Below are 19960 nucleotides of genomic sequence, written 5' to 3'. Positions count from 1 at the left end.
CAAACACTATTCCTTCTTGAAATACTTTTTATTATCACGGTTCCGTTCTGGGGCGCTGGAGGAGATGACAGCAGAGAAGCTAGAGATGCCTGGGGCCTCCCCGCTTGGCTGTGGAGGGGTCAGGAAAAGCCCGAGGCACAGCAGCTGGCAGTGGGGCCAGGGCCCGGGCTGCGCTGGGGCAGAGCGTCCCACTCCAGCCACCCCTGGCAGACCCTGACACACCGGCTGGGGGCTCCCCCTGGGAGGTTGTCCTTTTCTCCCACCTTCCCTCCCCGAGGCCCAGCCCTGGGGAAAGAAGTCAGAGACCTACTCAGGGACGGCAACAGGCTGAGGACAGAAAGGCAGGAGGTTCGGGGTGAGGCCCACCCTCCCCCTGCAGGGAAGAGGCGCTATGGGCAGTAGAGAAGGGGATGGGAACGAAGGCTAGTTAGAGACGGAGGCGGTTTGGGTGAACCTAGTGTTACTCTGGACGTGGGCTCCCAGCCTGGCTCAGTCGAATGAGATGAGCTGGGCCTCGCTGCTCTGCGCCACTGGTCCCTGCGCCGACGGCTGCTGGGCCACAGGGGGTTGCTGCTGGGGGGTGGTGCCGGGCGGTGCCATCTGTGTGGGAGGACAGCAGGCTTGGCCACTGGTTCTCTCTTCCCAGGCCTCAGCCTCCGTCTTACCACCCCCAGGGAAGACATTTGTCTAGAACCTGTGCTCAGACCCAAGGGAGTTGTTTCACATTTGTGATCAACATCCACCAAGTGGAACTCCATGGCCTCCGTGGGAGCTACGTATGGACCAAGTAAATCTGTGGTTTTTATTTCTGCAGATGTGGACGTGTGTGCACATGTGCATCTGCCTTTAAGACTATGACCGAGGTGGGTGCAGTGGCGACACCTGTAGTCCCAGCTACTTGAGAGGCTGAGGCAGGAGGATCACTTGAGCCCAGGAGTTTGAGGACTGCCTGGGCAACATAGCGAGACCCTGTCTCAAAAAAAAAAAAAAATTTCGATGTCCTAGTTGTGTCTGCTGCTGAGGGTGCCTCAGGTATAAACATCTCCCCATGTAAGCTGGTGCCCACTGGGGTTGGAGGCCCACCCATAACGAGGCCTGAGGCTGCCCGGTCAGTGCCATGGTGGGGGCACCCAGAGGGCTCACCTGCTGATACACGGGCTGCTGCCCTGGGACGTAGGGCTGAGGGGGCGGCAGGGACGCGTCCTGGCTCGGGAGGGTGGTCATGAGATTCTGTGGGGTACAATGGAGCCCGTGTGAGGAGGCGACTTTGTGCCCAGACAGGTGGGGCCATTTCTGAGTTAGTGATTAACAGCTGACCACCAGAGGTGCCCAGAAGAGGGGAAGGGGCAGGGCTGCCTCCTCCTGGCCCAACAGGGCCTCCAGGTCTCCTTACCTGCATGTTGTAAGGCTGGTAGCCCATGGACACTGACTGGCTCCCCATGTAGCCCATGGTGCCAGACTGCGGAGGCTGTGAGATGGCTGGGAGGCTCTGTGGGGCCTGGGAGGCCACGTTCTGCAGAGAGAACCGGTGCAATGAGAAAAGGGGCTGGGGGGGTGGCTGGCCAGGGCAGAAGGGGGCAGCCGGCCAGGGCAGAAGGGGGCAGCCTTGCCCACGTACCTGGTAGCCTGGTGTGGGAGTGGGCTGGTAGGATGAGTAGGCCGGGCTGGCGGTGGGCCCGGCCTGGGCCTGGGGGGCTGCCTGCGCCCCAGCAGCCCCTGCTGGGTACATGTAGGCACTCACCATGCTGGGATCTATGCCAGATAAGACAAACGAGATGGTTCAGCACATGAAGTAACAGGGAGGACAGCATGTCCTTCTCTGACTTTTCCTTTTGGTTGTGACTTCTGGAACCAAGTTCACGTTTCACATTCACAAAAAAGAAAAACTAACAAAGATGGAAGAAGGATCCTAAAATGGAATGAAACCGGAAAAAATGAACCACCGTGTTCCAAATGATGTGTCCACACGAAGGGGTGGGAGAGCAACCCCAGTCAGACTCCGACTCCATGGCCTTGGGCTACAAACACCAAACTCGCCAGGAGGCAGGTTTGCCACGGACGCTCCGGTTAGCATTCCTGAGACTAATTTCTTAGCGGTATTCTAGGAATGAGCAGATGAGGAAATGCACCGAGTACAGCGAGGGAAGAAACTGCTGCTGGACTGCGACTGCAGGTGTCAGAACAGACTCACGGTTCTCACCGTGTGTGGACAGATGAGAACATGTGCGCACATACGTGTACCCACGTGTGTTTGTATATACATATGCATTTTCAAGCCCTAAGGACCAGAAAACATGAACACACCTGGAACCCAGATACTGGCTTCTAAACACCACCTTCTGTTAGAAGGAACCAGGCTCCCTGGAGGGACGGCTGGTTCCGGGCTGAGCACACGCAGGAGCACAGAGCACCCAGCCCGGAAAGTAGGAAGCACCCAAGAGACACCAGCCTGTGTCAGAGGCAGAGGAGCCAGGGGACAGGGTGCCCACAGGCCACACCTGGGGCAATGTGACCATCAAAACAATGACAGTAAAGGACGGTAACCTTTTGAGTAAAATAAGAGCCGTGAGTCCACACCGATATAAACGGTAATAAATACAAGAAAAGCATCTCCTCCAGTGGGAAAACAATGGCAGAACTAGGAAGGTGTTACTAGCTATTTAGCAAACATTGTAATTAAGTAACATTCAATAAAAAAGAAGAAAGAAAAAAGAAGCCGAAGCCCGTGGGCGAGGGCTTTAGGGGCACTAGACTATCTGCCAGACACCAGGGCTCCGCCATGGACACCTGTAGATGACAAAGGGAGACACTTGGTTCACGGTGAAGACACCAGGCCAGGCAGACCCCACCTCAACCACACTCCCAGGACTGGGACGAAGGGATGCCCCATGGCTCCCCAAGACACACGGTGTCACTCCGGGCCACTAAGACACGAAGTGCAGCCTGGAACGCGAGTGCAGACCCCAGACGGACCCACACGAGGGCAGCCTGGCTGATGGCCACGACACTGAGCAAGGCCCAACGGTGTGGGACACGAAGGCAGACTGAGGAACATTTTAGATTAAAAGAGACAACCGAGGCAGGTGAGCTCGATGTCACAAACACAACAGGGCTTTCTGTAGGCGTGGGGTCTCACAGAGACCGTCTGCAGGGGAGACAGAGCCCTCATGCCTCCTGGTTTTAGGAAAGGATCACTGAAGCTTTCGGGGGAAAGGCCCTCACGTGCCCCTTACTCTGCAACAGTTCAGGCAGTAGTGGCGTCACGCGTGTACGTGTGAACACAAAGGAAAAAGCAAATGTGAAGTGTTCACGTTTGGGGGATTTGGAAAACTGTACCATTCTTACAACTTTTCTATAAATCAGGCTAAAATAAAAATTAAACAGCAGCGGTCTGGGGCTCATCTTGGCTGGTGCTGCCCCTGGGCCCCCGCCCAGTGTTACCTGCTGCGGTGGCGGGCATGCTGGGGTAGGCGCCAGTGGCGGGGGCGGGCTGGCTCATGTACACGCCATGCATGGGGGAACCCTCCACTGAGCCGGCTGGGCTGAAGGTGCCGGGGAAGCTGGTGGGGCCAGCGGGCTGGTAGAGTACACCCCCGGCTGCAGGCATGGCTTGGAGCTGGGGACAAAGGAGAGACAGTGGTGAGCGTTGGTCCTCAGCTCTGCAGTCCCTGGGCAGGGTGCAACAGACGGCTCGTGCCTGGGCGTAGGGCAGGGGGAAGGCGGGCATCTGGGCGCGCATCTGCACGGTCTGCTTCTGCTGCTCCAGCCGCAGCTGCCGCTCCTTCTCCTGCTCCTGCAGGCGCTGGATGGCCAGCTGCCTCTGCACCTCCAGGTACTCCTGCGCAGAACAAGGCGCAGTCAGCCAGCAGTGCCTCCCCTGCACCCGCCCCCCCACGCCCCCCATCCCCGTCTGCAGGAGGCGTGGCCACTGCACCTGCTTCTTCTGCCGCATGATCTCCAGCTTCTGGGCTAGCTGGATCTGGCGCTGGCGCTCTGCCTCCTCGGCCGCACGGCGGAGCTTCTCCCGGTGCTCCTCTCGCAGGGCGCTCAGTGCCCCCCGGGCGTCCCGGATCTGTGCCAGCTTGTCCTGCAGACCCTCATAGTGCACTGCAGGCAGAGAGCAGAGCAGCCCTGACCACTCCAGCCGGTGCCGAGGAGCTCTTGGCGTGGACGACACGGATGGGCCGCCCCATGCTGGGCCCCCGCCACGGGCAACGCCTGGGCCTCCGTGTGCCCAGACTTCTCTAGAGGGCACTGCTGGCCTTGGGCTCTGGGGGAGGTGCACACGGCCCTGGGCTTGGAAGGGCATGGCCACCACGGGGACCTCCTCCCGCTGAGACCCTCTGGAGCAGCCCACGGCCTCAGCGAGGCACGCACAGGAGCCTGGCTCCCTCAGAGCAGGCCAGGGCCTTGCATTCTGGGCACCTGCAGGACTCTGCTGCCTCCGGGGACTCGGGGCACCTACGCCTGCGCTCGTCCAGCTGGTTGAGCAGCTCCAGCAGCTGCGGGTGCATGCCGTTGATGGACTGGAACAGCGAGAGCACAGCCGAGTCGTTGGTGATGCTGCGCCCCCGCATGTGGTTGCTCTTCATGCGGTTGACGAAGGTGGTGACGGCGTTCTGCAGGGCCTTCAGGAACTGCTCGTGGCTCTCCTCCGACTCCCCGTTCTGGTACTGCTGCTGGGACACCAAGTGGGGGCTGGCTGAGTGTGGCCAGGCCCCTGCCAGACCAGCCTCCCCGGGTGGGAACCACTCTTGACAAGCCTCCACGGCCCCCAGAGCCTGGGGCGGACAGCTGAGTGCTCCTCACGTCAGCTCCACTGGGGGGCACAGAGCACCCCTGTTCCACAAACAAGGAAACCCAGGCTCCGGAGGCTGGGCTCTCGTCCACGGACGCAGTGCTGGCCAGGACGGAGCTGGCCCAAAGCCCCTCCACCTGGTAACACAGGGCTGCCCCGGCCCTGTCTCTGCCTCTGACAGCCACCAAAGCCCAGAAGCCGAGGAAAGGCCAAGGACTCATCTGGGCAGTCTGGGCCACTCTGGAACATCTGGGTCTACATCGGCCCAGAGAGTGGCCAAAGCCCTGGACCACAGCCCAGCTAGATGGGTCCTACTGTGACAGGCCACCACAGGCATGGCAGGGCCTCTGGCCAGAGGGCCGCTCTGGTGAAGATGCCACACTCTCCCCAGCTGCGGAGGGAGCCCCGCTTACCTCATTGAAGGGGCCCCCGGGGGGAGCCACGGGCTGAGAGTCGGCCTCCGGAAGGGGCGTCTGGAAGAGACCAGAGGGCGAGTGGGCTCGGCCTGTCCTACAGCCGCCCCTCCCGGGGGACGGTGGTCTAGGAGAACTGAGAGTGGTCCTCTCACCTCCACCAGGCTGGCGGGGGCTGCGTGCCCCTCCGAGGGCTGGGCAGCCGGCTCGGTCAGGGGCACAGGCGCAGACGGCGTGGGGCTCTTCCGAGCCTCCTCCTGCTTCTTCTCCCAGTAGTTGCGGTTCAGGTACCTCGCGAGCTGCACAGCAACAAGCAGGGTCACTTCCAAGGCCACAGGCGGCCAGAGGGCAGCGCCACACACTGGGGCCCTTACCTCGGGGTCGATGTCCTCAGCCAGAGGTGCTGACGAGTTCTGGGGAGACAGAAGGTTTGGAGGGGTCACAGGCCGAGGAGCAGCAGCCTGGCCCAGCAGTCCCTTGGGCAGGGACTCAGGTGGCCCCTGCCTGGGTGCCTGCCTGGCCCCACGCTCTCCTCTTGCTGCTGGCCCCCGAGCAGGCGTCTTTCCTCCTCCGCTAGACGGCACGGGTTCAAGATCTGAGAAAGGCCGTGGCATCGCCGTGTGCCACGAGGCTCCCAACTTTGCTAACTGAGACCCAGGCAGGGAGGGAGGCTCCGCGTGGCCAGTGGGCAGCAGAGCTGTTCTGAGCTCCCGGGCCCGCCTGAGCCCTACAAAACTTGGAAATGACTTTCGGAACTTCTGTCCCTGGCACCACCACCTATAAACACGCAGTGTCCTCGCCCCCTATTTTACAGAGCGGGGTTGAGGTGGACACCCCAGAAGGGGAGTCCTTCACTGCCCGAGGGGTGGGCAGCACGTGGCAGAGGCAAGTCTGTCACGCAAGACGCTTCCCTCCAGCCTTTCCCGGGTCCTCAGTCCCAGGGGGCCTGGAGCCCCCAGGCTGCACCCTGCCGTCTGCCCACACAATGCGGCAGCCCAGGAGACATGTCCTCCCCCTGCCCTCACCCGCCCACCCACGGAGGCCGAGCCAGAGGGGGGCTCACCACAGGGGACGAGTACAGGCTGCTGGCGGGCGGCGCTGACGAGGCTGTGGGCGTGGGGTCTGCCTTGGGATACCCGGTGTACGTCGACTTCTGTCTCTAAAGCAGAATCGCGAAGGGGCGTCACAGGGGAGCACACAGCATGGGACCAGGCCAGAGCCTCCGCCCCCCAACACTTCCAGGGAGGCCCTGGGGTTTCTCTTCCGAGGTCCAGCCCCCACCAGGCTCACCAGCCTCTCCTTCTCCTCAGCCTCGGACTGTGACAAGGCCAGCGCCAGCTGCAGCTCCTCCTCCTCCTGCAGAGCCGTCTCGTCCCTCTTGGGGGGCAGCTGAGGAGAAACGGGGCTGGGTGAGCGTGGGTGAAGAAGGCCCAGGGAGAGGCACCCACGGGCTGGGGCTTTGGGTACCTGGGACTGCTGAGACAGGGGGCTGGTCAGGTACTCCGGGGGCAGCTCACTGGTGGAGGTGGCCTTCCCTTCCGCTTTCCTGGAGGCAAATGGGATGCTGCAGGTGACACTACCCTGCCCCCCACCAAAGTTCTCAGCCACACCACCCAGGACTCCCTCTAACCATCCCCATGGAGCAAGGACAGGGGCTCCACAGGCCACGCCCGAGAGTAGTGGGATGGGAGTCTGGACCCCCAAACCGGCCACAGGGCCTGGGGTGAGCCACTCGGCCTAAGCCACTGTCCCTCTCCTGAAAGAGGAGATTTGCAGCAGCCACTGAGCCAGACTGTGGGGGTGCCAGGCAAGCCCTGCCTAAAGCACTGGGAATGCTGACCACAGACTCCGCACCGTGTGGCCCCCGAGGGCCCGAGGAGGTGCTGGCAAGGGCAGCGATGCCTTTCCTGACTGTGGAGCCAGAGTCTTCTAGAGCTCCACAGAGCCCACACAGGTTACCTCTGCAGAGCCCACAGCCCCAAGGGGAAAGAGCAGGCAGCCCCCTGGGCCCACACGCTCACAGCAGGGCCAGAACTTCAGCTGCACCGTGCGGGGGTGGGGGCCGACAGCACGTGCAAAGGGAACATGGGCTCAGGAGATGCTGCTGTGGAACCGTCCAGTCACGACCGACTCACACGAGCATTACCCACGGCTCAGGGGGATGAGGCATTTGTGTGGCTCAAAATAAGTTCTCACTGGCCAGGCGCAGCGGCTCACGTGTGTGATCCCAGCACTTCGGGAGGCTGAGGTGGGAGGATCACTTGAGACCAGGAGTTTGAGACCAGCCAGGGCAACATAGCGAGACCCTATCTCTACAAAACATTTATAAATGAGCCAGGTGTGGTGGCGCACGCCTACAGTCCCAACTGCTGGGGAGGCTGAGGTAGGAGGAGCGTTTGAGCCCGGGAATTCAAGGTTACAGTGAGCTGTCATGACACCACTGCACTCCAGGCCGGGTGTCAGAGTGAAGCCCTGCCTCAAAAATAAAAAAGCCAGTTCTTTTTCAGCACAAAAAGGGAAAGGAACTTTCCAGGGAGCAGCCTGTCACTATGTCACCAACACAGCCAGACTCCAGCTGGGCCATACCCAGAGGACACAGCTTCACTCCTGGGACCCCCACAAGGACGGAGAACCTGAACCTAAGCGTGAGAAAACCTCAGACAGGGGACATGCCACCATGGCCTGGACTCTTCAGACGTGTCCAAGTCATGAACCACACAAATGTGTCCAAACACCAACCACGGAGGCCTGGACGAAGGCTCGTGCATGCGGTTGTTTATACCCTTCTTGCAACTTTTCTGTAAGTTTGTGCCCCAAAATTAAAATGCAAACCAAACCAAAAAACAAGCCCAAGCAACTGGCTTGCCAAGAGGAGTCTCAGAGCGCCCTGGTGTCGTGGCCCCCCATTCTTACCCACCCGCCACCCTGCAGTGTGGGTGCTGGACAAGGAGGTGGGGCTGCCTGGGTTCCCCTTAGCCTCTCTGGCTGATGTGCCGGGGGCCTTCATAGGTCTGCGGGCCTCAAGTGCCATGGCCAGGAGAGGTGGGAAGGTGGCCTCGGGCAGAGCATGCCACCTCCTGAGCACCCAGACCGCGGCAGAGGACTCACTTGTTCAGCTGCTCGTAGCAGGGCTCACACACACGAACCTCCTTCTCGATGCCGAACTTGGGGATGGTGGAGTACTTGGAGGAGCACTTCCCGCAGAAGATCTGCCCACACGCCCGGCAGTGGTGCTGAAATGAGGCAGGGCAGGCCCTGTCACCGGCGCCGGAGGTGGCCCTGCCACGCCCACCCAGCCCAGTCCCGAACTGCCCCGGACAATGCTGAAGCCAGGACTCTGGGGGAGGTGGGAGGAAGAGACCCCTGGGGGCAACACAAAGGCCCTGGGGAACCTGGACACATGTCTGGTAGTCTCAACTGCACCCACCGTGTTGGGGAAAACAAGGTAAATTAAAAAGAAAAGTCCCGTGTTGAGAAAAAGAAGGTAAATTAAAAAGAAAAATCGAGCAGAAATACGCACAAATTTTGCTGAAAAAATGAGCTTCTGAGTGTACAGTGGGTCACAGGGAGTCTGCTCAGACGCCACCCGGGACCCCCGCATTCCCACCCGCCAGCCTTGAGGTGCTGGGGTGGGAGCGGGACAGCAACAGCAGCTCAAGGGCTCGGAGTCCAGACAAGCCAAGTCACCTGAAGACACAGGCCACCGGGCCACGGCAACACACAAGAGTGACTGGCAAGTACCCTGCCCAAGTCCAGAATGTCACGGTCCCTGGAGCGAAGCCAGCCCCGCCCAAGACAGCGACATCAGGCCGACTTCAGGTGTGGGCGCTGACATTACCACCACCGAATCCCATGTTCCGATGCCACGTCACCACGCAGGTGTGAGGAAGACTCGCTTCCTGAACCACCAGAAAAGAGCAGGGCCACGCAGTGGGGGCAGCGGCCTCAGTGACAGCAGGGGCCTGGTGTCTGTCCAGCTGTGTGTGAGGGTGGCAGGGAAGTACAGCAGATCCCCCAACCCCCAGGGAGGGCACTCACCTTGCGGGTCACCACCCCGAACTGCACCCTGCAGCGGTGGCATTCCTCGGCATCCACCCAGTCTGGGGCCTAGGGGTAGGCAGAGTCAGGACCACACAGCCCCGCCCCACAGCCACGCTCCGGAGGTGGCAGAGCCTCCCACCCCGTCCTGTAGACGGGAACGAGACCCAGAGGAGACCCCGGCACGGGCAAGATTTGCTGCACCGGGCCCAGCCCTGCCCGGCGGCCCGAGAACTTCAGACCTGAGGAAGGGGCCCTGCACAGGACTTCCCCGTCTGAGGTGTGACGTTTAGACTTCCCAGTTTGGGGGACATCTAAGTACTTAACTATGTGAACCCACTAGGCACAGCGCAAAGGCACTTTCAACCGTGTGTCCACCTCAACCTGCAGCCGCAGCCCCACTTTCTGCCCCAGAAACGTGAGACGTTCCCAGAGCGGGGAAACCACTCCCCCCCGGCCCCCAAACAAGCTGGATGCCCAGGGCTCCCCTCCTGCTTCCTCACAACAGCTGGACCCAAGGTGCCCTGCAGCCAGCCCGCCACGACACTCACTCTCTCGGCGGCAAACATGGCGTCACTTTCCTTGAATTCTGGAAAGACGTGTCCTGGAGAAAGGGGCTGCGTCACTGCTCAGTCCCGCTCTGGGCTGCATGAGACCTTTGGGAGTCCCTTCCTGACGCCTGGCGCCCACGTCCCCAGACCAACCCACAGGACACCCGGAGCCCAGGCCAGCAGGCGCCTCTGAGACAGCAGAGTGACCATGCTCCTGAGTGAGGGTGTCTCAGGAACAGCCTCGCCCCAGGCTGGTGTCCCCCCAGGGCCTGTGCCCTCGGTGTTGCGGCAGGTGACAGCCAGCCCTCGTGACCCTCTTTCCTAAGACTTTGCCCCCACCCCATCACAACCCCTCCGAAAGCCCCAGCAGCCTGGCCCTCACCCTCTGCTCTCCGGCCAGAGCCCCCTTGGTCCTGAGCACAGGGGCCCTGAGCTCTCCTCGAGGCACAGATCCCTTACAAATCCCATAAAACTTTGGGCCTGCTCCGCGGGTAAGTGGACCTGAGCGTGTACAACCTCCACATGTGATGCCCTGGGGTTTAGGCCCTGCCCACCCACACGGGCAGGTTCCCATCTCCCACGGCAGGGACATGCGGCCCACCAGCGCCCCCCGCTCCCGCCCACTCCCCAGGCCACGGAGGAGCTGCACGGAGGGAAGGAGCCCAGGCCCGAGCACCAGCAAAGACCTCCACATACGCCCTGAGCCCACTGCTCCTCTCCTCACCCCACCAGCTCTCCACGGCCACCTCAACGGCCGGAACGCAGACTCACAGCTCGCTGCCTCAGCCGGACTACAACCCACCCGTGACTCGGGGCTGGGCTCAGGGCGATGCCCACCTCCAGCCCACAGCTCGGGAGGCCTCAGAGAGCGCCCAGCCCGCGCTCTGCCCTGGACACGCCAGCCCCAGGGCCTGACCCTGAGCACACTCTGAGTGCGGTGCTGGCCCATCTGCTCATGCTGCCTCCTCGAGAGGCCTTCCCTGACTGCTCACCCTAAACCAGCCCCGCAGGGCCCACGCCACTGTCTGAAACGGGGCTGTCAGCCGTCACCGTCTGCCCCTGCCTTGTGGGCCATGAGGTCCGGAAAGGCAGGGGCATGTCTGAGCTGGCCCTCCCTCCAGGTGCGGTCCCTGGTGCCTGGAACACTGCCCTCCCCACTCCCACCACCACTCATGGGTGAGGGCCGGCCTCACCTCCCAGCCCTGTGTCACTGTGCCCACTGGGTTTCTCTCTGCCCAGCAGTTCTAAGCCTTGCAATGGACCCCTCACCTCTGCCTTGACTCACCCTCCACCTTCATGATCTGGTAGGTGTCCTGGACCACCTTGTACTTGGGCTCGTTCCGGAAAGCATGAGCCCAGGCCTGGATCAGGTACAGGATCTTGTTCCGGACATTTACTTCCACTTGTCTCTGCAGAGCAGGGAGGAGGTGAGGATCACAGGAGACTCAAGGTGCCAAGGAGAGGTCTCAGCATGAGCAAGTGGCTAGCAAGACCCCATGGCTCCGAAAAGATGAGGCTGGCAAGGCCAGGGGAGTCCACACATGGGGTGTGGGGGCCAAGCACCAACCCGTTCACAGGCCCCTGAGTTCGATCCCTCATGCCTGTCTACACTCACTCAGGGCCAAGATTCTTCTCTAAACCCTGCAAGAAACCGGGAGGCCCCCTGGAGCCAGACCACGCCGAGTCTCTCCGCCTACAAATGTGCATGTTTTCCTCCCTCTCCCTACAGGCCCCCCCAGCCTCTAACAGGCAGAGCCAACCCACCACAGGAGCATCCTGCCAGGGCTGAGGACACACAAGTGCTGCAGGGCCACCCACCCCTCCTTCGAGTCACGGTCTGGAGAGGCAAGAGAGCAGCTGCTCCCGAAATGCCTCCAAATGCAGAGCGGGCACCCTCGAGCTACCACCAGGTCAGTGCGCAGCCCAGCCTCCAGCCTGGAGCTCTCTCGGGGATGCCGTCCACACACAATGCTGAGGACAGCATGGGACAAGAGGCTGCTTCAAGGGGACACCAACAGCAGCTCTCATGCTGGGGTTTGAGTTCATTTCCACGCTCTGTCTTGTCCATTGGGGGCCCCTTTCCTGCCCACAGAAGAGTGGGCCAGCTCAGAGGATTCGAGCAGGAACCAGACAAGCGTGCCAACAGGAGAAAAGGGCCAGGCTCCAGTACCTTCTCTTTCAGCCAGAAGACTGGCCAAGGTCACCAGTCAGGGCCTGAGAGAGGCCCAGATGTCAGCTGGGATCCCAAGTTGGGCTCTCAGCAGTATGGGTCCAGGGCAGAGTCTCCTATGACACCAAGGCTCAGCCCACACGTCGGGGGGAGCACCCGCACCTCATGGGAGGCCTTGTCACCTCTGCCCTTCCGCCACCCTGGCTGCATCAGCGCCCACATCACAATCCCTGCAAGTGCCCCCAGGGACAATCTCTGGAGATCTGGAGGGCTCTTCCTCCTCGGCCAAAGGGGGCATGAAGCTCACTCTCCCAGGCAGCTTCTTGCTCTGCCACCTTCCCTCCTAAATGTCCCTGAGACACACCTGAATTGACATGCCCCCCCATCCCTCCAAGGCCCCTGCCTGTAGGACCTGGCCTCAACCCTCTGGGCTCCCCCCAGGCCTCTGCTCACACACAGCAGCCTCTGCCACCTGCTCTGCGCCCCCAGTGAGCGTCCACTGTCCTTCAAGATTCAGCTCTGACCCTCCCTCCTGGAAGCCTTCCCAGCCCCTCAGAAGACTGAGCGTCTCCTCCGTGCCCCAGACGCAGCACCCCGGTTGGCTTCTGTTAAAGCCACATCCTCACCGGACTGGGACTCACGCACCCGACACTCCCCACGCCTGAGCATGAGCCCGTGCGGCGCAGGGGCTATCGACACCCTCCTTCCTGTCCTCTGCCATACCCAGCGCTGTTCTCGCATGGGTGGCCGATAAACATCCCAAAAAGCAAAGAAGCCAGCCCGGGTGACCACCCACCCCCGTCCCCGCCTCACTGTCCCCGGGAGCTCCCACCTTCAGCAGGTCCTTCAGCTCCTCCATGGTCTGTTTGTTGGCCACCTCGTCATGGACCGTCTGGCCACAGTTCTTCACCACAGACTCCATGACCTGCAGACCCCGAGAAAGAGAAGCGTTGGGCAAATGGTCAGGGCAGGGCCCCTCCTCCTCCTGGATGGACACCTCCCCGTAAGGCAGGTCTCCCACAGGCCCGTCAGCTCACCCAGCCTACAGGGAACCCCAAATGCCAGCTCTGAGGCGAGCAGCAAGCACCAAGCCAAGGACAGCACCGAGCTCCGTCTTCAGGAGTTTGCTCCTGGCTACAGGCTAGAGAAGCAGCAGCAGCTCCTGCCCCGTCCCTCCCTCAGAGCGACCCCGCTCCTAGGCAGCACTGCTCACACGTGCACCCAAGGCTGGGAAGGCACTCTTCTGCCGTGCGCCTGGGAAAGTGGGCAAAGCCAGGGGCCTTACTCATCTTGGTGCTGTCCTGACTGTTGGGGGGTGGGGACCCTTGAGGCTGGAGGCCAGAGGCCACTGCAGTATGGGGTCTAGTTACCTCCAGGGCATACAAGGCCACGTGTGGGTTCTTGTCATTGACTTTCTTCTTAATAGAATTCACAGCATATTTTGCTCTGAAAAAAAAGCAACATTAATAATAGTAGAAAGAACAAGAGAAAAAACAAGCAGTCTCAGCAGCTCAGATAAGAAGTCTTCCGCCATCTTGGTCCTTGAGAACCCCCAAGCAAATATGAACGTAACCAGGTACCCCCAAACTGTCTGGAGAAAAATCCCAGCACGTAGACCACACAGCTCTCCACATGGGAGCCTAGCGTGGTCAGCTGAACCCTGGAGGGTCAGTGGGCTGGAAGCAACACCAGTGCACCGCGCGGCCACTGCAGGCTGAAGGGTGCAGGCCCTCCCCACTTCCTGCGTGTCCCCCTGGTGGAGCAGGCCCTCCCCACTTACTGCGTGTCCCCCTGGCGGATGAGATCGCAGATCTGCAGGATGGACTCCCAGTCTGTCTCCAGCAGAAGCTGGCTGGTTGCTTTGTCTGAGAAAGAGTATGTCGTTAAGGAGGCACAGCTTGGTCTGTGACTCCCTAGGCAGCCTAGCTTAGCGGCAGGGAGACAGAACTCCCTCCTTCCCTTTCAGGCCTTTGGACTGAATGGAAACCGCAAGAAGACCCTCCTGAAACATGCTGACAACCGTGGAAGTGTCATCCTCCTCAAAGGCAAAACAGAGTGAAGACGGTGGAGAACATCTGTCATGTGCTTGTCACACGCCAGGTGCCACACCAAATGCTTTGCGTGAATTAACTCATTCAATTCTCACACACTTTATGAGCTAGGTACTGTTCACATACTCCTTGCAGACAAACTAAGCTGAGAGATGGGCTCACTACTCTTAAGTCATACAGCTTGTTGCAGACAGAACCTGATTCACCCTTAAACACCAGGCCTCAGCTGCTTCTCAACAAAGGACTCTACCACCTGGGCCCTCAGAGCCCCCGGTCGCTCAGCTGTTCCAGCCCTTCGATGAGATCTTAGTAAGGGCAAGGGCTGGAGATGGAGTCCAGTCCTCTGCTTCAAGAGCTGTGGACCAAGGCATAAGAGACCTCCTCGCAGAAGACCTCTCCAGCTAACATCCATCCTGCCACACCACTGCTGCCTCCCACAAACGGGCTCTGAGGCGGCCACTGCTCCAGCGCCACACCATCTTCCCCGGAGACACAGACACCAGCTAATGAGCCCTGTCCGCTTTCTGAACTGACTCCGCAGTTAATGTCTGGACTGATCCCTGAAGGCTGAAGCACCCCACAAGCCTGAGATCCCAGCCTGCGTGTTCCCAGAGCAAGAAAGGTCTCATCTGAGCTCTCCTCGAAAACCACGTTTAAGAAAAACGCACCAGAGCGCCTATCCCCAAACCCACAGCGCACTTTCACTAAGCGGTGGGGGACAAGCACATAACCGCTCTCTTTCCCTCCTAAAACGCGTGAACTCCAGAGGCTCAGGATCAGCCGCCATGTACAAAACACAGCAAGCGCCGTCCTACGGCGCCGGGCACTCCCGGGAGCCAGCTGGGTCCCCGCGGAAGCGGCCCTCAAGGGCCCGGGCAGGACACGACCGGCTCCGCCCTTCGGGGCCCGGCGTCGGGGTCAGGAGCCCTGGGGAGACTCCGACGTCTGAGTCAGCTCCTTTCATGACTCAGGACTCGCTGCCCACTGGCCGAGGCAGGTCGGCCGACGGCGCGGGCCCGAAGGAGGAGCCTGCGGGCCGGGCGGCCGCCGCTGCGTGGACCCCGGGCGCCCAGGCTCGCTAACGCCCGGCGGACGCGGCCCCACGGCTGGGCCAGCAACCCCCGGGCCGCGGGGTCGGCGGCTGCGCGCCGGGGGACAGCGGGCCCGGGCGGCGGGCGGTCAAGGCGGCCGGCCTGCGCCCCTCGGGCACGCGGGGCCGCGCTGACTCAGCGCCGGGCCGGGGCGCCGGGTGGACGCAGGCCGCGGCCGGCGGGTGGGGGCGCGTTACCTAGGAGACGCTCGAAGGTACCGCTGCCTCGCCCCATGGCCACCTCGGACCCGGACCCGACGCCACGGGCGCTCCCTCGCTCCGAGCTGGCGCGCCCCCGACTTCCGCTTCCGTCTTCCCCCCTCCCGCGCGTGCGCGCGCACGTTGCCGCACCGACCCGAGAGGCGGGGCCTTCCGCTTCCCGCCCCCACCCCCTGACGCTATGCGCCGATTGGACCGCGCCAGTTGAGGCGTTAACCCCGAGAACCAATGAGCAGTCCAGAAGCGAGACCTATCCAATGAGGGAGGGCCTTGCGTCGCGGCGCAGAGCTACGGGTGCCTGGTGGAGCGAGGGACAGGGATGTGTCTCCTCCTGGGAGCCACGGGCGTCGGGAAGACGCTGCTGGTGAAACGACTGCAGAATATCCTTCCGTGGCGGGACGGGCGGGCACCCGGGGGCTGGGGGTCACCGGGGGGCGAAGGGGGCCGGGGACTCAGCCCTGCTACTCCGCTCGGTCCAGTCCTTGACGACCCCGCACAGCTGAGCTCGCCGGATGGGGCGGGCGACCTGGGGGAGCCACCCCCGACGCGGCCCACGGTACGTGTCCGCCTCCCGCGGGTTTCACTGGAATGGGTGACGGCCGCGGGTTGCAAAGAGCTTCAGGCTTCTCTACACGGACGCTGGGATGCAGGCTCCGGAGGGTGGGCGGGAACCTCCTCCGTTGGAACGAGCGGAGGCCTTGGCGGGGCATCGGACCCCGTCGCCCTCCCGCGCGTACCTTTCCTCTCTCCTAAGGCATTCCTTTCGGTGGTCGCCCCCAGGGCGAATCCCAGTGGTGGGCGTGGGTGCTCCGGCCACAGCCAGCCCTGGAGGATGGGGCCCTGGATGCCGGGAAGCATCTTTAGGCAGTCCTGCCTCAGGGCCTGAGCCCTGGGAGAATGGGCCTGCGGGGGTTTGGCCTCAGTGTCAAGTGTGGGCACCTTGCTCTCTGGGAGTTCACAGCGGGACAGCGCTGGTATTGTTCTCATTTTGCGTCTCGGGTTTTCTCACAGGTGGGCACCAATCTTACTGACATCATGGCTCAGAGAAAAATCACCATCCGAGAGCTGGGGGGCTGCATGGGCCCCATCTGGTCCAGTTATTACGGAAACTGCCATTCTCTCCTGGTAGGTCATAATCCTGTGAACTTCCTTTAGGGACACACGTCCATGTCTCTGTGCTGTCTAGTTGCAGACCTCACTTTGTATGGGATGGAATTGGATTTCTTTAGCGCTAGTCCAGGAAACAGCCCGCATTAGAGTTGCTTCCTGCTGGGCACCCAGTCTGATTTCTGGTGTTCGCTCAGGGCTGAGTTTGCTCTCAGGGCTTGCTGAGTGCAGGGTCTGTTCTCTGCGGAAAACCATCCCCACTCTGTGTTGTTCCCCTGGGTATGTCTTCATGTTTATGTTTGATTTCTACATCCCTCTGTGTCCCCTCTTGACAAGGCCTGTGCCCAAAATTCTAGGATGGGGAACTATGGCTATGTGAGTATTGGGACTTCCATGGAGATGAAAACAAACAGGTGGCACCACGTCATCCCATACAACACATTTTTCTTTATTTAGGACTATTCCAAAGCCTTTTGTCTAAAGTCATTTTGTTCTTCCTGAGCCTGGTCTGTAATGCCCAGGGGAGGAAGTTTGACAAGGACCGTCTTTCACAACCGGGTGTTACTGATGTCTTTTTTTTCCTCCCCAGTTCATGATGGATGCCTCTAACCCCACCCAGCTCTCTGTGTCCTGTGTGCAGCTCTTGGGTCTCCTTTCTGCAGAACAACTTGCAGAAGCATCAGTCTTGATACTCTTCAATAAAATGTACGGATCATGAGCCAAGAGGGAACACCGAGGGGTCTGCAGAGGAGCTCGCTGGGAGTGTGGCCAGGAGCATAGCTCCTTAGGGAGGAGGTGTGGCTGGGGGTCAGGGGTAGGTTTGTGGCAGCCACCATTCTGACAGGGCACTTCTTTAACTCTAGTGACCTACCTTGCTACATGACCATGGAGGAGATTAAGTCATTAATCCGGCTCCCAGACATCATTGCCTGTGCCAAGCAGAATATCACCATGGCAGAAATCAGCGCCTGGAAAGGCACTGGCTTGGCAGCGGTGCTACGCTGGCTCCAGGACACCCATAGAACCAACAGTTGACTGACTACAAGGCAGAGAAACGTGGCTGTCCTGCACTGTGGAGAAGCGGCAGAGGGTGGCATTGCGTGGCCTCCTGTGGTTTGTCCTTTAAAGGGCAGAATGACCCAACATAACCCTAGATGATAAGGCTTTGTGTTGAGCTGCAGTGGTGGGTAAATTGAAGCACCCAGGATATGGAAGTTCCTGACATCTGGCCTCTGAGTGAAAAGACTGGCTGGGAGGAGAGGATGGGCCTGCAGGTGGCTGAGTGTCCTGCCATCCCAGAGTGGTGCTCCTGGGGTTTGTTTCCCTCCTGCCAGGAGACCCATGGGACTTTGCCTAAGGTGTGGGACTGCATGGCACCAGTGGTGCCTGGTCTCTGGCCTGTAGTACATGCTCCAACATGTTTGAGCTCCCAGTACCCTGGCCATGTGTTCCCCACAGATGTGAGGTGGATGAGGTGAGTGTGATAGTAAGAAACAAGCCTTGGGTTAGAAACAAGACGCAGCGTTTTCACCAGTTCACACGTTCAGTAAACACTTACTGCGCTCAGCCACCCACAGGGTGCATGGGCTCCCACGGGTATGGGCCCAGAGGCTCAGGAGCAGCACGGGAGGTGGTGGCTGTGGTTCCTGTGTCCTGCCTGAGCTTCCCTTCTCAGCCGTGGCTGCAAGAGGGCACTCACTGTGTTGACTGATGCACTGGTGTCCTGTGGCTGCCAGAACAAATGACCACAAACTGGATGGCTTAAAACAACAGGTTCCTCTCACAGTTCTAGAAGCCAGAAGTCCGAAGTTAAGGTGTTCAACAGGATGGGTGTTCCTTCAGAGGCTCTGAGGGAGAGTCCACTCCTTGGCTGTCTCTAGTGGCTTAGTGGCTTCTGGTGGCTGTGAAAATTCTTAGCATTCCTGGGCTGTGCCTTGGAGAACTTCAGTTCCCACCTGCACCTTCACATGATCTCTCCTGTGTCCCTCTGTGTCCTCTCTCCCTGCAAGGACATCTGTCATTGGAAATCAGGATGATTCGTAATTATATCTGCAAATACCCTTTTTCCCAAATACGGTCACCTTTGCTCGTTCTAGGGGTTATGACTTGGACATTCCTTTTGGGGACCACTGTTTGACCTACAGCAATTAAGTAAGAAACTGTAGTCCTGCGAATGGTTGTAAATTTTCTATCAACAGTTCTTTCTCTCTGTCTCAGCTGGCAGTTTAGGCTCCTTCAGCCATGGAAGGAGGCTGTGCACCCGCCATTACTCCTCCGCACGGAGGTGCTGGAGCAGCAGGCCCCAGGCCTCAGCCCCCTTGGGGTATCCAGCCATCCACTCTGCTTGTGAGGGGAGGGGAGTCTCTATTCAAATGGAAGGTTGTAAATGACACCCAGGGAAAACCTCTTGGCGTACACTGCAGGGTGGCTCAGGCTGGAATCTCTTCACCTTCCAGTTGAAGCCATAGGCATTGCATCACATGTCATTGGGAGGGTTTGTCATTGGCTCTTGGCTGTGTACAGCCTGTGCCACTGCTGGGTGCCACGCCACATAAACCATCATGCACCACTCCACCCGCCCCTACATGCCACAGGCAGATGCAGACACTTGAGGTCTCTGTCCCATTAGTACTACAGATCAGACAGGTGTGAGGCCTTTCCTCAGCCATCATAAGGGCCGTGGCCAGCACTCCTATTGCAAAAGACGCGTTAGCAAGAGAAAAGCACGACAAATTGAATTAGGTTTTCTATGACACAAGTCCTTGGAAATGGAGACTCAAGACCCAGGGAAGACTTTTTTATTCTTAGGTTTGATAAAGAATGGACAGCCAGGGCCGGACGCGGCGGCTCGCACCTGTAATCCTGGCACTCTGGGAGGCCGAGGCGGGTGGATCGTTTGAGCTCAGGAGTTTGAGACCAGCCTGAGCAAGAGCGAGACCCCATCTCTACTAAAAATAGAAAGAAATTAGCTGGATAACTAAAAATATATAGAAAAAATTAGCCAGGCATGGTGGCACAACCCTGTAGTCCCAGCTACTCGGGAGGCTGAGGCAGGAGGATTACTTGAGCCCAGGAGTCTGAGGTTGCTGTGAGCGAGGCTGACGCCATGGTACTCACTCTAGCCCGGGCAACAGAGTGAGACTCTGTCTCAAAAAAAAAAAAAAAAAAAAAAAAGAATGGACAGCCATGTAGGTGATTAAAAAATATGACCTAATGGTGATGTTCTGAGGGGGACCCCAAGGGCCTCTCTGTAGTTTTCCTTCCCATGGGTGTGAGGCGGGGCCCCTCGGAATGAGGGTCTCCAAGGGAGAAGGGAGAGCGACCTTTCCAGGTTTCATGGCTTGCTTTGGAGGGGAGGAGTCCCAGCTTCTCTGACCTGCCTGGGGGAGAGGAATTCTAGTTTCTGTGCCTTGCTCTGGGGGAGGGGCGGGAGACCGGAGGGCACAGGAGCAGAGACCTGGCTGTCCAGCCTCCCTTAGTTCCAGGTCCTCAGCACGCCAAGTGCTGTACTTCAGGGTATTGT

At 60.0% G+C, this 19960-nt stretch overlaps 2 protein-coding genes across 7 annotated transcripts; one reads left to right on the top strand and one right to left on the bottom strand.

Moving 5' to 3' along the window:
- Nucleotides 1-9: 9 nt before the first annotated feature.
- HGS (hepatocyte growth factor-regulated tyrosine kinase substrate) lies at nucleotides 10-15470 on the bottom strand. 6 transcript variants are annotated; one of them, XM_045569704.1, is made up of 22 exons: nucleotides 15310-15443; nucleotides 13751-13835; nucleotides 13341-13416; nucleotides 12803-12895; nucleotides 11086-11209; nucleotides 9801-9853; nucleotides 9250-9318; nucleotides 8320-8444; nucleotides 6679-6757; nucleotides 6502-6600; nucleotides 6275-6370; nucleotides 5586-5624; nucleotides 5367-5510; nucleotides 5212-5271; nucleotides 4466-4679; nucleotides 3935-4107; nucleotides 3698-3838; nucleotides 3442-3616; nucleotides 1619-1752; nucleotides 1394-1513; nucleotides 1144-1230; nucleotides 10-600 (listed from the first exon to the last, which is right to left on the bottom strand). In XM_045569704.1, the coding sequence occupies exons 1-22, from the start codon at nucleotides 15344-15346 to the stop codon at nucleotides 490-492; spliced, it is 2334 nt and encodes a 777-aa protein (XP_045425660.1). In that variant the 5' UTR covers nucleotides 15347-15443; the 3' UTR covers nucleotides 10-489. The 6 variants fall into 6 exon arrangements, with proteins under 6 accessions (XP_045425660.1, XP_045425661.1, XP_045425659.1 ...); XM_045569705.1 differs by having other exon boundaries at nucleotides 4466-4676; XM_045569703.1 differs by having other exon boundaries at nucleotides 5367-5624.
- Nucleotides 15471-15607: 137 nt separating this feature from the next.
- ARL16 (ADP ribosylation factor like GTPase 16) lies at nucleotides 15608-18509 on the top strand. The gene is made up of 5 exons (XM_045569698.1): nucleotides 15608-15710; nucleotides 15828-15886; nucleotides 16342-16455; nucleotides 17027-17142; nucleotides 17301-18509. Exons 1-5 carry the CDS (start codon nucleotides 15650-15652, stop codon nucleotides 17470-17472), a joined length of 522 nt encoding a protein of 173 aa, XP_045425654.1. The 5' UTR covers nucleotides 15608-15649; the 3' UTR covers nucleotides 17473-18509.
- Nucleotides 18510-19960: the final 1451 nt, after the last annotated feature.

The sequence above is a fragment of the Lemur catta genome, chromosome 15 (assembly GCF_020740605.2).
Source record: "Lemur catta isolate mLemCat1 chromosome 15, mLemCat1.pri, whole genome shotgun sequence".
NCBI classification, from domain to species: domain Eukaryota; kingdom Metazoa; phylum Chordata; class Mammalia; order Primates; family Lemuridae; genus Lemur; species Lemur catta.
This window is presented reverse-complemented; position numbering and strand designations above follow the sequence as displayed.